The sequence below is a fragment of the Mandrillus leucophaeus genome, unplaced genomic scaffold (genome assembly GCF_000951045.1).
Source record: "Mandrillus leucophaeus isolate KB7577 unplaced genomic scaffold, Mleu.le_1.0 Scaffold322, whole genome shotgun sequence".
Lineage (NCBI taxonomy): Eukaryota > Metazoa > Chordata > Mammalia > Primates > Cercopithecidae > Mandrillus > Mandrillus leucophaeus.
Window position 1 is genome coordinate 2,795,730 of NW_012103388.1, and position 17,537 is coordinate 2,813,266.

Genomic DNA, 17,537 nt, shown 5'->3' on the forward strand with positions numbered 1-17,537 from the left:
ATCTCCTGACCTCGTGATCCACCCGTCTCGGCCTCCCAAAGTGCTGGAATTATAGGCTTGAGCCACCGCGCCCGGCCTAGGGTAATATTTCAATTAAAAAAATGCACATACCTGTATACCCTTGTTTGTATGAAGAGGGGGTGTGGAAAGGAGCACTTGTGCTATTACTGTTGGTGTTGGAGGGTGCAGGAGAAGAGGTCTAGCTTGTACTTTATCTGTAGGTCGTTTTCTTTGTTATATAATAATATATTTTGGCCAAGCACAGTAGCTCACGCCTGTAATCCCAGCACTTTGGGAGGCCATGGAGGGTGGATCACCTGAGGTCAGGAATTCGAGATCAGCCTAGCTAACATGGGGAAACCCCATCTCTACTAAAAATACAAAATTAGCCGGACATGGTGGTGCATGCCTGTAATTCCAGTTACTCAGATGACTGAAGCAGGAGAATCGCTTGAACCCGGGAGGTGGAGGTTGCAGTGAGCTGAGATCGCACCATTACACACCAGCCTGGGCAAAAAGAGCGAAACTCTGTCTCCAAAAAAAGTACTTATTTTTCAATTTGAAAAATAACCATATACTCCATCCCTCTCTAATTTACTTGTATTTACTACCATTTGGTATATGCCCGAGAAGATTGTTTTAATTGTATGTGTTGTTTTGGTTTTGACATAGAACTTGAATTCCTACAAATTTAAGGTCAAGATTACCAAACATTGTGAATTAAGAAATTTACCTTTTTTTCTGGAATACTTGTTAATAATGAATTGTTTTTATTTTGTTCATTGGGAAAATACTGAATGATAGCTGTTCGTTTATGTTTCACATGTAGATTATGATAATAACATATATAGCCTTCCCTGGTAGGTGGATTTGCTTTAGCAAATCATACCGTAAACAGAATCACACAGCCAGTGTTATACTTGGGATAAGTTATCTGTAATGCAGGTGGTGAATGAAATGTCTATAATGCACAAAGAGCGCCTACGTATGAGAAGATAATTTAGTGGACAGATGATGTCACCACTGACAATGAGTGTTTTTATCTTAGTATGTTTGTGCTTTATAAAAATAACAAATAATTTTAAAAATTCTTTAAAACTGGCGTGTAGGTAAGAAGTTGAGCCTTCATTTCCAAGAAGCTTTAATTGTCCTAGGCATTTTTCTTAGTGCAGATCTAGCTGCCAGAAGAAGGTGAATTGTACAGCTGTGTAGCTTCGACTTGCAAGATTTGCCCCAGGTTACACAGCTGGGTGGTAGCAAGAGTGTGCACTGTAACTCTGGTTTCCATTCCACGGTTCTTTTATATCCTCCATGAAAGGGATGACACCTCCCCCACCTCCTGCCAAGTATAAGGATATCTCAGTAAAAATATGCATGCACATACCCAAGACCCAGAAGAGCTCATGTGTGTCTCATGAAATATCAGGAGGCAAACCTGCAAAGCATGAAACACCTGGCAGCCAATTCCAGGTGAAGCTTAATTTTGCCTACCTTTGTGTTATCATCTTTTTCTTCTTTTCAGAGGGCCTCTGTGAGCAAACAGTGTTGAGTGTTTAACCTAGCAATCCACGGAGCAGATGCAGGAGGTGGGCTCGGTGTCCAGCGGGTAGATAAGGGAGATCTGTGCAGTTAGGTAAATTTGCGAGGCTCAGCTTCCAAATAACACATAATTTCTTTTTTGTTTTTTTTTTTTTTTTTAAATGGAGTCTTGCTCTGTTGTCCAGGTTGGAGTGCAGTAGCACAGCCTCAGCTCACTGCAACCTCTGCCTCCTGGGTTCAAGCGATTCTCCTGCCTCAGCCTCCCAAGTAGCTGGGATTACAGGCATGTGCCACCATGCCTAATTTTTGTATTTTTAGTAGAGACGGGGTTTCACCATGTTGGCCAGGATGGTCTCGAACTCCTGACCTCAAGTGATCCGTCTGCCTCAGCCTCCCAAAGTGCTGGGATTACAGGCACGAGCGACCATACCTGGCCCAAAGAACATGTCATTTCTGCCATCCAAATAACGTTTAAAGATTTTGGAGATCGTTATCTCCTGACCTTGCACAACTTTTCAGGACAAGGGGATTCAAGCACAGCATTTGTTAGTCAACACTTCTTAAATGAATTTGGTTCTTCGGGGTCTGTCTACAATGCTGTGTAGCAGGGAAATAATGATGTGCCAGCAAGCGGAGCTGTTTGCATCACATAGATGAAACCACTGTGAGACTCTTCCTTGAAAAACCAGTTATTGTGCTGTTGTCTAGATAGTCGTAATGTCATCTGTATGGTTGAAAATAGAACCAGGACATATCACTGCCAGTCCCTGGTACAGGGTGCGTTCTCTCTGCGTGAAGAGAAAAAGGAAGCATAGAATACTGGATAATGACCCTCAGATAAACTCCACGGAGAGAGAATCACTGAACTGTGCTTTCAGCCTGAAAATTCTGGTCGCTGCTCTCATCTGTTCTTGTTTCTGCCTGGAGTAACACTGCCATCCAACATCATTTGGGAATTCTCTCTTCCTTTTTTCCTGGCAGAGGGAGTGAAAGTTTTAAATATGGAAACACATCCTTTGCAACACAATTTTTTTTTTTTTAACTGAAGCTCCTACCTAATTTTTTTTTAACTTCTCTACTCCCTCTGCTTCTTCAAATAACACTGCAGAAGATTTAGCATTTTCTTGATGATTAGGCTGTGGACTGTTTTTTGTCTGTTCTTGACTTTAGACTTGTAAAATTGGGCAGATTTTTGTTCCCCACCCTATTCTTGAAACAATACAACCATTTTGTTTTCAGAAGTAATCACAGAGATCCATTCTGTTCAGTACAGTTGCCACTAGCCACACGTGGCTTTTGGGCCCTTGAAATCTGGCTAGTATGACTGAGAAACTGATTTTTTTACTTTTTTTTTTTGAGGCAGAGTCTTGCTCTGTCGCCCAGGCTGGAGTGCAGTGGCGTAATCTCAGCTCACTGCATCCTCCGCTTCCCAGGTTCAAGTCATTCTCCTGCCTCAGCCTCCCGAGTAGCTGGGATTGCAGGCACCTGCCACTGAACCTGGCTAATTTTTGTATTTTTTATTAGAGACAGGGTTTCCCCATCTTGGCCAGGCTGGTCTCGAACTCCAGACCTTGTGATCCACCTGCCTCAGCCTCCCAAAGTGCTGGGATTACAGGCATGAGCCATGGCACGCGACCTGATTTTTTACTTAATTGTAATTAACATAAGTTGAATTGTAAAATGAAGCAGAAACTGTTCTTCCATTAAAAACAACTTTGTTAAGACTAGATTTTATGTTAACTGTTTAGTAGCTTAATTGAGATGTGCTCTAAAAGTGTAGGATACACAAGGATACACACTGGATTTCAAAGACAATATGGAAAAATATAAAATATCATTTTTGGTATGTATTATATGTTGAAATGCTCATATTTTGGGTATCCTGGGTTAAATAACATAAATTACTAAAATTAGCTTTGACTTTTTAAAATGTAGCTACTACAGAATTTGAGATTATACACGAAGCTCTCATTGTATTTCTCGGGCTGGAGATCTTGGCCCTGGCACTGCTGACGTTGTGGGTGGGTAATTCTTTGTTGTGGAGCCTGTCTTGTTCCTGGCATGATGTTCAGCAGCACCCTTGGTCAAGCTGGGGTGCCTTTCTGTGCCCTGACTGGTGGAATCCTCCAGCCTCTGTCTGAAACCCTTCCTTAAGAGGCCTCTCTCATCTCCTATTTTTAGAATTAATTGTGAGGCAGGTCTTTATATTAGCCACCCTAATGTAAGCATTCACCTGCAGTAATTAACAGTCCTTCTCTCTTGAGTGGCACAGAATAAACCAAATTCTTTACAAAAGAGATAATGTCTAATAGGTTGTATACATTTCCAAAGCTTCTTCCACAAATACTTAAACTCCCGCTTGGTGCTAGCCATTGTCCTAGGCAGCAGGGCTACAGCAGTAGACAGAACATGAGTTCTCATGGAGTTTACATACTGTTCGGGGGTAGGAGGTCAACAGATCAGCAAGAGTGTACCTTATGTCACGCCAATCAGTGCTGTGGAGGAGGAAGATGAAGCAGGCTGAAGTGCATAGCAGCTGGGGGAGCTGGGGCATGGATGTCATTATTCCTGCCATCCCAGGCCCTCTCTCCAATACTCCAAGACCCCTCTCGTGCCCACTGTTCGCCACACCCCCAGCTTTTGTTTCTCTGGCTTCGCACGTCCCTCAGCACTGCTTGAAAGAGATGTTTTCCAGACACCTTTGCCTCGCCTCAGATTAGTCCTCCCACGTGGAAGTGTGCTAGTTTCTTTTAAAAGTGGCACCTGGGCTGGGTGTGGTGGCTCACACCTGTAATACCAGCACTGTGGGAGGCTGAGGTGGGTGGATCACCGGATGTAAGGAGTTCGAGACCAGCCTGGCCAACATGGTGAAACCCCATCTCTACTAAAGATACAAAAATTAGCCAGGCGTGGTGGCGGGTGCCTGTAGTCCCAGCTACTTGGGAGGCTGAGGCAGAAGAATTGCTGGAACCCGGGAGGTGGAGGTTGCAGGGAGCTGAAATCACACCACTGCACTCCACCCTGGGCAACAGAGCATGACTGTGTCTCAAAACAAAAACAAAAACAAAAACAAACAGAAACAACAGTGACATGTGAGCCTGAATCCCAGCTCAAATTGCCTTCGGGGATGCTCTGGCTACTGCCCCACTGTGGCAGTCTGAGATTGCACCTGTCTTCCTGGCAGCCCCGTCATGCTGTGGACTTAGCCTGTGGTCAACAACTGAGAGGTCATTTACTAAGCCATGGCTTGTGTGCTGCATAGGTGTCTCGTGGGCGGGTGTTTCTCTTGCTGCTTCCCATCAGTTTATTGCAAAAGTGTGGTCTCAGTGAGGCAAGGCGCTTGGCTCTGCGTGTCCTACAGAAGAAAATAACATGGGCTATGACGGCTGTTTACTTTTCAAAACCCCTTTCCCTCTGCTTTCTGGTTATGTTCAGAATAGGTAATGAATGTTGCAGATAATCCGACCTCCTTATAAATGAGTAAGGATTACATTCTCATAAAATCACAGGAAGTTTTGTGCATAAAAATGAGTATAGGATATTCCCAGGTGGGACTCTTGGCTGGCAGTCCTCTGACAATTTCTAAACCGAGAATAATTACAAAGCTCGAATGTCTCTCATCTTCTGCCTCCAAGATATTTGTGGTTCTTGTCTTTCTGCTATTCTTGCCTTTAGTTAAAATGGTAGCACACATCTATACATCTAATGTCAGCGTTTGTCGGGGGTGAATAACAGCCCTCATTTCCTCTTCACAAGCTGCTTTCAAGCTCATAACTCTCTAGGTGTGCTACACTTTAGGTTGATTTTTCCAAGACACTAGAAGGAAAATTTGGCTGGGCGTGGTAGCTCATGCCTATAATCCCAGCACTTGGGGTGGCCGAAGCGGGTGGATCACCTGAGGTCAGGAGTTCAAGACCAACCTGGCCAACATGGTGAAACCCCATCTCTACTAAAAATACAAAAAATTAGCCAGGTGTGGTGGCACACGCCTGCAGTCCCAGCTACTCAGGAGGCTGAGGCAGGAGAATCGTTTGAACCTGGGAGGCAGAGGTTGCAGTGAGCTGAGATCACATCACTGTGCTCCAGCCTGAGCAACAAGAGAGAAACTCCATCTCAAAAAAAAGGAGGAAAAAAAATAGATGGAAAATTTAGTTTATATACATCTCTAAAACTATATTATACATGCAAAGGATAGATAATGGCAGGGATTCTTATTCCTGGTATCCATTGTTCACGTCACAGAGATTGATGGTCTTGGATAGTGGGGAATGTGATTTAAATACCATCTGTGGCCACTTATCCAGCAGATTGGTTAGATGGCAGATCTGCCAAATGAGCAGTGCGTGTTCCTAAAACAGAAAAAGAAACTAGAAGAATTCTACCATGGATTATTGACTTAAAAATGTAAATTCTATTAACTTCTATAATCTAAATTAATTAGTTTAATTTAGAGGTTCTTTAGAAGCTAATTTTAAAAATATTTAATATTTTAGCTATATGGATGTATTTCAGAAGGCAACTGGAAAACTTTTTATTATTTTATTATTTTTTATTTTTTGAGACAGAATCTCGCTCTGTCGCCCAGGCTGGAATGCAGTGGCACGATCTCGTCTCACTGCAACCTCCACCTCCCAGGTTCAAGCGATTCTCCTGCCTCAGCCTCCTGAGTAGCTGGGATTACAGGCGTGCACCACCACGCGCGGCTGATTTTTGTATTTTTGGTGGAGATGGGTTTCACCATGTTGCCCAGACTGGTCTTAGCTCCTGAGCTCAAGTGATCTGCCCACCTTGGCCTCCCAAAGTGCTGGGATTACAGGTGTGAACCACCACACCTGGCCGGCAACTGGAAAACTTTCATAACAGTGTTATGGAAAGCTGGCCTGGGCACCTCTTGCACACCCCTCATTCCTGATGATGCTGCCATTCTGATCTGTGGGAATGGACTGACTCCCTGCCCACCAGGCCTGGCTCTGATGTGCTGCTTATCCAAGCCACAGACCTTCAGCCCCAGGCAGCTGTCATCCCTTGGCTACTTTCAAACACCTACAGAGGCTTTGAAGATGCTCTTTCTGTAGAGGTTAGTTTGTTTTCCAGTATACCCAGAATTGCTAAATCAGATTTTGTTCAGTGTTAGTCTCTTTGGGGAAGTACTGATGTATGTTGCAGGGCCTAAATACTTTTTACTTTTTAAAAAATACTTTGGCTTTTACTTTTTAAAAATACTTGGCTTTTATAAAAGTTTTCTATTTTCCATTTCATTTCTTAAAAACCTGTATCTCAGCTTTGTGATAGCATTTTGTTTACCTCATTTAGCAGCTAGAGAATGATAATGTATTAAGTATCAGAACATGGTAGGTGTGCCATGAATCCAACAACAGGGTCAGATGTGCATTAACGTGAAAGGATAGTGGATCTCTGAGATGGTCCAAACAGCTGGACCCCAAGGACTGGGAGGAGTGAGTTCAGATCTGAGCAATGCTGAAGACAGAGGGCCAGTTGATTTGCTACAGAATCTTTCAGAGGCCAGAGTAGGTAGCGGTGAACAGGTGCAACCCTAGCTTAGCCCTGTTTAACCCTGTCTGTGATGACACATTTTTCAAGTGTTTCTCTGTGTCTGCAGCTCTCATGTGAATGACAGTCGTTTTTCCCTCCTAATGACAATGGCATTAGAATGAACTTTATGTTTTTCTTTTCTTTTTTCAGAACAAGTTTGCCTTCTCCTATGTTTTCCAGAAATGACTTCAGTATCTGGAGCATCCTCAGAAAATGTATTGGAATGGTAAGTTAACGGTTTTGTCATATGATATTAAGCAGATATGTTTAATCGTATATTCTTTAGAAAGGAATCTGAAAGTTTGCATTAAAGTGGTGCATGACAATGTTTATGGAAACGTACGAGAATCATAAATTGTGAAAAGTCATAGGTGAATTTTTTCTGACGAGAATTTGAGCTGCTCTAATGGCTTCAATGTGCGTTTTTGATGGTTAAAAAAAAAAAAAAAAGCCGTGTTTCTGTCATCACAGCACATTTATATTGCCCCATAGACTTACCTAGAAACTCTCAGAAAGAACAGACAACTCCACGGTGGAGAACAGGATTTCACTTACACTTCTGTGCACAGAGCAAGTTTTCGTATTTGGAATTTGTGAGTGTTGTGTATTAAGTATTTGGAATACGTCTCTGCTTAGTTTTCTGTGCAGGTGGATGTGATTTGGGGGGAGGTAGGGAGATGGCAGCATTTCCTTTTATAGAAATCCTTGGATTCCTTTGTAGTTCGTAGTCAACACCGCCACCCTGATGTCAGTCAGGCTAGGATTCTGGGTAAAGTTCTCTTAACTCTTCCTAGTGTGATGTTGGACCTCCAAACATGTAAGTCATGTGGCACAAAAGAATCTGCCTGGACATTACCTTTTAACATTTTGCAATTGAATGTGTATCCTGGGAGCACTCCAGAACTTTCCCTGTGCTGGGAAGTACAGTCACCTTGTGCACACTTCATTCTGCAGCTTGAAATCTTGTCCACTGCAGAGGTGCTCACTTTGGCATTTTTCTTTTCATTTTCTTTCTTTTTCTCTTTTCATTTCATTTCTTTTTTTAAATTTTTTTTGAAACAGGGACTTACTATATTATCCAGACTGGAGTGAAGTAATACCATCATGGCTCACAGCAGCCTCAACCTCCCCGGCTCAACTGATCCACCCACCTCAGCCTCCTGAGTAGCTGGGACCACAGGCGTATCCTGCCACATCCAGCTAATTTTTTGTATTTTTAGTAGAGAAGGAGTTTTGCTATGTTTCCTAGGGTGGTCTGGAACTCCTGGGCTCAAGCAGTCCTCTCACCTCAGCCTCCCAAAGTGTTGGGATTACAGGCCTGAACCACCATGCCTGGCCTCTGGCATTTTCCCAATGTCTCTCTTCTCTAAGTAGATAATGAAATCTGAAACTTCCTAAATGTGATTTCCAAGGAACAAATTTCATAAACATTAATTTTAAACAAATATTTGACTCCTGCATGGAGAGTAATTCATCTAAATTTCGGAGCCTGATAATGTAGGATCTAATCCCCGCTCTGTTATGTTGGGTTGTACCTGATATGCTCTGACAGATACTCTATTTCTCTAGAATATGGTTTTACTTTTATGTTTAGGCACAGAACTTCTTGTACAAGTAAATGCTTATGCTGAATCGTAAATAAAATACAACAAATAAACGTAGAGCTGTTTGGGTTGAAAGGTTCCATAGAATGTTCTGAATCATATCTCTAGAATTTATTGATTTAAGGCATAGAGAGAGAGCTTCAGGGGAAGTCGTGTTTTTGGAAACTTCTTTCTGCTGAGGTTCGTAGGAGACGAATGTTCTGGAAGAACATTTTTATTAATGTGGATGGAAAGGAAATCGCCTAGCTTTTGGAAATACTGTTCTTTGAGCACTGTCTGCTATAGGGCCTTCTCTCTCAGCAGCAGACACAATCAAGGTATAAGCACTAAGCGACAGTAAAGATGAAAAATGAAGAGTCTTGAGAGAGAAATACAAATATTACCCCCCCTCCTTTTTTTTTTTTTGAGTTGGAGTCTCACTTTATCACCCAGGCTGGAATGCAGTGGTGCAATCTCTGCTCACTGCAGCCTCTGCCTCCTGAGTTCAAGTGATTCTCCTGCCTCAGCCTCCCGAGTAGCTGGAATTATAGGTATCCACCACCACAAGCAGCTACTTTTTCTAATTTTAATAGAGACAGGATGGGGTTTCACCATGTTGGCCAGGCTGGTCTTGAACTCCTGACGTCAGGTGATCCACCTACCTCAGCCTCCCAAAGTGCTGGGATTACGGGCGTGAGCTACTGCGCCTGGCCTGGAACATATTTTTAAAGTAAATTTTGATATCAACAGTCCCCAATATCTGCCTGTTTCCATCTCCCAAAAGAAAAATAGGTCCAAACTTAGAGAATAGTAGTATCCATAGGTCTTAATACACTTAACTTGAAGTGAAGGCATTTTTAAAAATCCCCTATTGTATATTTCTGATTCTTTTTATTTTTGGAGACAGAGTCTCGCTCTCTGGTCCAGGGTGGGGTGCAGTGGTGTGATCTCAGCTTACTGCAACCTCTGCCTCCTGGGTTCAAGTGATTCTCCTGCCTCAGCCTCCCCAGTAGCTGGGACTACAGGTACGCGCCACCATGCCTGGCTAATTTTTTGTACTTTTAGTGGAGACGGGGTTTCACCATGTTGGCCAGACTGGTCTTGAACTTGTGACCTCAGTTGATCCACCCACCCTGGCTTCCAAAAGTGCTGGGATTTCAGGTGTGAGCCACCGTGCCTGGCCTGCATGTTTCTGATTCTGTCACATTAATCCAAATACTTCACTTCGTGTCCTTTTTGTGAGGGTGAAACTGAGTTCTAGAAGCCATGTGCATACCTTCAGCTATCATCTCTCTTCCCTTACCTCCATTTACCCAGCTTCTTATTTTGTTAATAAGTCTTAAGAGTGGGAGAGGAAATTTGATACTGAGCCGTAGCTCTTCCTGCTCTCTGTTGTCGTGAGGAGCGTGCCAGGACAGAGTGCAGGGTGTGAGCATCCTGCGGGTGAAAGTCCCACAATTCCACGCTCATCTAGGGTCCCCATCCCATCTTTTTCCACAACAATTAATGCCCCAGATTTGTATGCTGTGATGATATCATTTTATGATGTAATGCTATTATTATTCAAAATATGTGGCTTTTCTAAATTCACAGTACATATGCTTATCTGCCAGATACGGTCTAAGTCTCACTTTGTCTTAGGAAGGAAAGAAAGAGTTTCTTCTCCAGGCGTTTGTCATCTTGGCCCCCAGTGTCCGCAGCCCCATCCCCAGCCGGGCTCACTCTGCCCCATCTCCTCCACTCCCAGGCACCTGCGCGTTGTACTTTAACCTTTTTCCAAATAGCATGTAGCCACTTTGATTTCCAGTACTGATGATATCCTTCTTTTCTTCTCCTAGTCTGTTTTGGGCAGGATTATGTTATCAAAATGTCGGATTATACAATGTGAAATGAATACTTTACATAACTGGAATTCAACCCTAAATCTCTTTGTGGTTGAAGCTTTTACCAAACAAACAGATCTCTGGCTCCTGAGAACTAATCCTGACACTGCTTAGTCATCTGAAGCCTTTGCTTATTTCTTTCTGCTTGTTGCCCCTTTGTCACAGGACTCTTTAATCCCAAAGCCTCGTGTCCTGTGTGTACCCTGTTTCCGTCCTCCTCTTCCCCTCCACCCCTTTGCTCCAGCAGCTTTCTCAGCAGGGCTCAGCCAGAGGTTAGGTCGTGGCTGTTCATGCTCAGTGACTTAGGCAGCCAGCCCCAGGACCTCAGCACAAAATTTGAGGAAGTACTCAAGCTCAAGGCCATGCACGCACTGACCTTGTGTGTGTTCAAATGTCTTGTAGTAATAGAATAGTCCTGGATTATTGCAAAAGGTGACAAAGGTCTGGTATATCATGAATACCGACTATTGAAAGTGAAAGGAAAGTGTTGTATCATTCTTTTAAAGGTAGCTAGTGGAATCCATATACCATCAAGTTTTGATTGCCACTGTCATTCTGTTAAATACATGAGCAAGCTGTTCTTTAGTCATTGAAAAGCTTATACTTCCATGTCTCCTTGAACTTGTATTTCCATTTTATCCTTTCTATAGGATAACTCAATTAATTTCGTGTCCTTTTTGTGAGGGTGAAACTGAGTTCCAGAAGCCATGTGCATACCTCCAGCTGTCATCTCTCTTCCAGTACCTCCATTTACCCAGTTAACTCAATTTTTTTAATCTGTGAGGGTCTTTTATCGATTACTTTATCATACTTCATTATTACAGAAATATGTATAAAAATTAAAATTTAAAAAGCTATATATTCTATAAGGCTTTAATACTAAAGATTTCTTTGCATTGTTATGAATGTTAGTATTTGAATGATTACAATTGTAAACATTATACAATTTATGAAAATATTAGCAAAAGATAAAATGTTATGAGTGAAAAGAATTTTTTTCAATTGGGTTTAGATATCTGAGATGAATATCACTTGCTGCTAGAATGAGACAAGATTTTCAGTAACAATTATGTTCTTGTTTTTGAATAGATGCAAGGACTGAGAGCTTTGCTCATATTAATAGACAGATGGGAGCAGGAGTTTTTTGGGTTTTTAAAAAAATATCCAGTAATGTCATTCAGTTCTTTGACCCCCTTTTCAACTATGTGCCAAAAGTCAGATTATATTACACAATTTTTTGTGTGTGATTTATAAGCTAACAACTCAATTAGGACTCCCCTTCAGTGTTACTAAAAACACAACTTTGGAAAACTCTAACTTGCACAAGGTTTTGTTACCTTTCATTAGTCATTGGCTTCTTGGCCTCTGGGAAATACACGAGACAAGCTTCTCCCAAACTGTCCGATCTCAATTCATTGAACTGTTTTTATCACTCAGTTGTGCCTTGCAGTACTGAGAAAGGGTTGAGAAAATTGGAATATTTTTCACTGAAGTAAACCTTTGCCAATACGTGTTTGATAAAATGCTTTTATCTCACCATGAATCTTAAGATGTTTCCCACAGACTGAAGATTTCGCTCATTCATTCCGGTACAGAATGTCTGCCACATAGCCGTGGGGCCAGACCTCACGCCCAGACGTATCACCAGGTCAGAGTAACTGTCAGAAGGGATGTGATGTTATTTCTGGATTCAGATAAACATGTGATACCATATATGCCGCCATGACAACAGTGTTATTCTTGCATTCCAACTCTAAGATAGATGCGGAGCTAGATAAGATTTGGAACTTTGCCAAATCTGGTGTGTTATAAATACCAGCTAGAGAGACAGGAGATAGAAGCAGCAAGATAGTTAAACAAAATTTGGTATCTCTACCCCCACACTCTACAGTGGTCTAAAATCAGAATGTTTCAACCTGGGGAGAAGTGACTTGAAGACCCTATTTCTAGTGTCGTGTCTTTCCCTTAACTGAAACAGGCAGTTAAGGAGCCCTAATGTAAGTTAATGGTTCTTGAGTAAAAGCGGCTTTGCTGATAACAGTACTGTTTGTAACCTTCCCTGTCTGGTCCCCTGGAGCTTTTCTCATTTCCAGGTATAAATACTATGCTGTGATTCAGGATGGTAGGATATTAAGTTCTTTTTTTTTTTTTTAAGTGGCAGAGGGCGACTGTGAATGGGGAGATGAGCAAAGAGGAACAGCACAGACCCTCCGGTGCAGGTGCCCTTTGAGACTTGCCAGTTTCTAGGAAAAAATGCATGTGGAAGTAGATTCCCTTAAAGCCACGAATGCCGAGTGATCCAGTGCAAGCTTGCGGCCCGTGCTTCCATCGTCTCTCCACACACCTGTCTAGGTGTTGTCCAGCCTTTAGTGAAGTCGCCTAGCAGGAGGGCTCACGCCACCTCCCAACTCTGAAGCTGTTCAACTGCTAAGCAGGAAGAATAGGAAAGGAATATCATTATGCTCATTAGCATTTTCCTTAGAGCTTTTCTTATCTTCTCCTCCCTGTTTTCCCACTGGTTGCACTGAGGTGCCCACACTGTGGTTCAGTTCACCCATGATGAGCACACCCCCTTTTCCCGCTCTGTGGCGCCTTCCTTTCTGCCTGTGTGTCTTTCACTCTGGCCCCTGTTGTAGCCCCTGACTGGCCTGTGAGGACTGAGGACAGAAGGCCTGAGGGCGGCAGGCTTTTTTTCAAACTGCCCATCCAGAGTGGCCGCAGGCAGCTATCCCGGGATGCCTTAGAGTAACTCCTCTGCGTGTGATCAGTGGTATTCAGATGGCAAGAACGTCATGCAGTGATAAACTGATGGATGAGATGCTAGGCATCGTGTGGAGGGGAGGGAACTGAGCAGCATGACATGGGGAAAGAAAGACATTTGGCCCTCCAAGGCTCTCAACTGTAAGCACGATGAATTTTTTCGTCCTCGGTAGCTGTGGGAGGTAGAGGTGTCATAGAGGAAGCATCCAGTGCCATCTCCATGCTGCAGGAGGCACGGCTCTATCCAGGGGACAGCCAACTGCCTCCAGCCCCCGGCTGTCAGCGGAGAGAGCTCTGGGGACCCACCAGGGTTTGGGTCATACACGCGGGGGAGCACCCTGCCCAGAAGCTGCTGTCTAGGCAACAGAGCAGACACACCTAGCCTAATACCTGAGGGGAATTTTCTCTCTATAACCCAAGTCTTTAGTAGTTACACTTCGGTCCTGTTACAGTGGTAGACTTTACATTTATACAGTATTTCCAATTTCAGTTGATCTCAAACTTGGCCTTGCTCTCAGGTTTCTCTAGTGCTCGAGTGAAAACGCAGCCTTCTCTCCTTCTTCTCAGTTTGTCAGCCCATGAGCAACCGCAATTAGGAGTTTCTGCAGTTTCATCATTGGTTGCTCTTAATTTGCATGGTGATATTTAAACTTTGCCTTTAGCTGGAATTGCTTGGCATAAATGTTTAACTTTTCCAGCTGCCCGAAGCTCTCAATGATAGAAGTTTCTAGGCAATGTTTGTTCCTGAAGCTTGATCTTCATCATGTGAATTGTTTTTCTTATTATTGGAATATATAGACATACTAGTTGTATACAATATCTAGAGAATGCAACACCACACTTCGTTGGATTGGAAGTGAAAATGATGTATCAGTGAATTTTCAAGAGGTCTCAGAGGGAAGGAAATAAAATATACTTGGTGTCAGTGAGCTTTTCACTGCCTCTCTGGGGAACTGTAGGTTTTAGCAATTGAAATAATTGTAAGAGTATTTAAAAATAATTACAGATGACAGAGGCAATACAATTGCAAGTAAGTTGCTGTATTTTAAAATAGCATGTTACACTCTTCCGAGGTCCAGGTTGTTTTTATGGCAGTCCGGGTTCTGCCTCTCATTCCCTCTCTGTTATTTGACCCAGCCATGTGGCTTTCCATTTTCTTGAGTGCATTCATTCTGAGTTACTAAAAGAAATGGAAAGCTGTTTAAATTATTATAGATTACAACATTTTATTAAAAGAGCCTTTTAGAATTTTAGCAGCTTTTCAAATGATTAAAAAATAAATCTACTTGTTGAATTGATGATAAACCCACATCCTTTGTGCCTTGGTCTCCAGAGTTCACACCACCCTCTTTGTCACTGGCTTCCAACCCCTGGAAAGCCCGGGTGACTGGTGTTGAACAGCCGGTGGCCGTGGACACCTGCCTGCCCCATCCTGCTGTGCTGTGTTTTCCCGTGGAGCTGGATGTGGAGAGATGGCAGTGCACGCAGCATTGCTTTAGAGTTGAAAGATTACATCCCTAGGCCAGTATTCCTGAGAAAACAAAGCAAAATCCCTTTGAGGGAAGCACTCCTGTCTTATAAATACTAAAATGTCATCCCCGGTCCATCTGTTCCTTCCTCAATGAGTGTATGATAGTCCTTAGAGTGTTTTTCAGGAAAAACAAATTCAAAATCAGACTTACAGGTAAAGCTCTTCCTTTCTTTAACGAATAAACTTTTAAAATTTCTTTATGATCAATCCCACCCTGCTGTTGTGTACAATAAAGGGAAATGGAGAAAACAGGAAGAGAGCTGAGCCAGAAATGGCATAGTCTGTGTCACCTACTGGCTGTCACTGGTTGCCACTGCAGTGAACCCCTGCCATCCTGGTGTTTGGATCCCTCCTGGCCCAGACTTCAGAAAGGGCAGCACCCTGTCCCTCACTCCCTCACCTGTTAAGCTCAGGTCCCTATGCCATGCTGCTGTCTGTGTAGCTTCTCTGCAGCTCAGCTGCCCCTGGGTCAGGGCAGAGTATCCCAGCCATTGAGGCATACTGGCTTTCCTGCAACCTTGGAGGACTTGGAGATCTTGTCTGCATTATTAATAACAGTGATGATAGCTAGCATTTATTGCTCACTTAACAGATGCCTGGCAGTATTCTAAGTGCTTTATATTAATGAATTCATCTCATCTTTACAAGCCTGGTGAGGTATGTAATGAAATTGTCCCCACTATGGGGAGAGGTTAGGGACTTGCAGGCTGCCAGGCAAGCAGTAGGTAGTACAACTAGGATTTGAACGCAGGAAGTTTGATCTCAGAGCTCATTTTTTTCCCCTTGGTTTTACAATTAAGGCAAAACATACATAACATAAAAGGCACCACCTTCACCATTTTTAAGTATATAGTTCAGTGGCACCAGTACCCTCGCATTGCTGTGCTACCATCACCACCGTCCGTCCACAGAACTCTCTTCAGCTTGCAAAACTGAAACTGTCCCCTCGAAACGCCAACTTCCCCACTCCGCCTCCCCCCGCCCAGTAACCACCATTCTACTGTCTGTTCAGAGCCCTTTCTTATTTATTTGTTTATCTTTAGCAGCCTTACCCAAGAAGTAGGAGCCTGTTCTTTTAATTTCCTGTCTCTGGAACTTAGGAGTGGACTAATCTGAAGTTTCCATTGTATTACTTCTACACCAATTTTTCCTTGTCCATTTCATGACGAGCATCAATGCAAGTGTGTGTATTATAAGGTGGACCAGCTGCTGCGGTATGAGGCTGTTAGCTTCCCTGGCTTTTCCTTTTGCCTGTCTGAAATTGGTTTTTTGTTTCTGTTTCTTTGTTTTGTTTTGTTTTTTGAGATGCAGTCTTGTTCTGTTGCCCAGGCTGGAATGCAGTGGCACAGTCTCGGCTCACTGCAACCTCTGCCTCCCGGGTTCAAGCAATCCTCCTGCCTCAGCCTCCCTCGTAGCTGGGATTACAGGCACACACCACCATGCCCAGCTAATTTTTGTATTTTTAGTAGAGACGGGGTTTCACCACGTTGGCCAGGCTGCTTCGAACTCCTGACCTCATGATCTACCTACCTCGTCTTCCCAAAGTGCTGGGATTACAGGCCTGAGCCACCGCGCCTGGCCTATTGTTAGGTTTTAAAATAACATCTCGTTTTACCCTTGATTAGAAGAGCAATGCATGTTCAAATCTGGAAAATACAGAAAAGCATAAGGAAGGTTATTAGGATTCCCTATGCCCCCAACTCCTAGAGATACCCACTGTTAACTTTTTGATGTTACTGTCTTCTAGCATTTGTTTCTATGTCTATAAAAACATATTTAACGAGATTAGAATATTTTTGAACATGTTGCTTTATAACCTGTTTTTTTCCTCTCAGATTTTAAGGTGAATATTTATTTAGAATGAGGAAAAATCACAAGTTTTGAAGTGTAAATATCACTATTACCACAGTAATGTTGTTTGTGTCTAGTACCACAAACAATATAAATCCAAAATCATTACAGTCTTCTTTAATTGCCTTAGCATTCTTCTGTACTTTTTTTGTTACTCTTTTTTGTCTTTACATTCTCTTTTATCACATGTGACTGCGACTATGATATTTTCTGTAGCAGAACTAGAAAGATAATTTGACCTTTCGTAAAGTATGATTCCTCAAAATTCGTTCTTAAAATTTCATTTTATTTTTTAAGACAGGGTCTTGCTCTGTCACCCAGCCTGGAATGCAGCAGCACGAACATGATTCACTGTAGCCTTGACTTCCTGAGCTCAGGCAAGCCTTCTGCCTCGGCCTCCTGAGTAGCTGGGACTACAGATGCACGCCCCCACGCTTGGCTAGTTTTCTGATTTTTTTGTAGGGATGGGATCTCACTTTGCTGCCCAGGCTGGTCTCGAATTCCTGGGCTCATGATCCCTGTGCCTTGGTCCCCATACTGGTGAGACTGCATGTGTGAGCCACCATGCTTGGCCTCATTTTATTTTTTAAAAGACTTTTATTTTATAAAGTAGTTTTCAGTTTACAGCAAAATTGAGAGGAAGGTGCGGAGAGTTCCCCCACACTCCCCGGCCCCACACGTGCATGGCCTCCCCGTAGTCAGCATCCCTCACCAGGGCGGCCCATTTGTTAGAACTGGTGAACCTGGCCAGGCGCGGTGGCTCATGCCTGTAATCCCAGCACTTTGGGAGGCTGAGGTGGGCAGATCACAAGGTCAGGAGTTCGAGACCAGCCTGGC

At 43.1% G+C, this 17,537-nt stretch overlaps 1 protein-coding gene across 3 annotated transcripts in view; it reads left to right on the forward strand.

The window, feature by feature from the left end:
* OSBPL1A (oxysterol binding protein-like 1A) overlaps nt 1-17,537 on the forward strand; it is a 240,199-nt gene that overhangs the window by 192,931 nt on the left and 29,731 nt on the right. For all 3 annotated transcript variants that reach the window (XM_011988065.1, XM_011988066.1, XM_011988067.1), the window contains one exon: nt 7,243-7,318. In XM_011988065.1, coding sequence (XP_011843455.1) covers nt 7,243-7,318 — 76 coding nt within the window. The remainder of the gene's footprint in view (nt 1-7,242; nt 7,319-17,537) is intronic.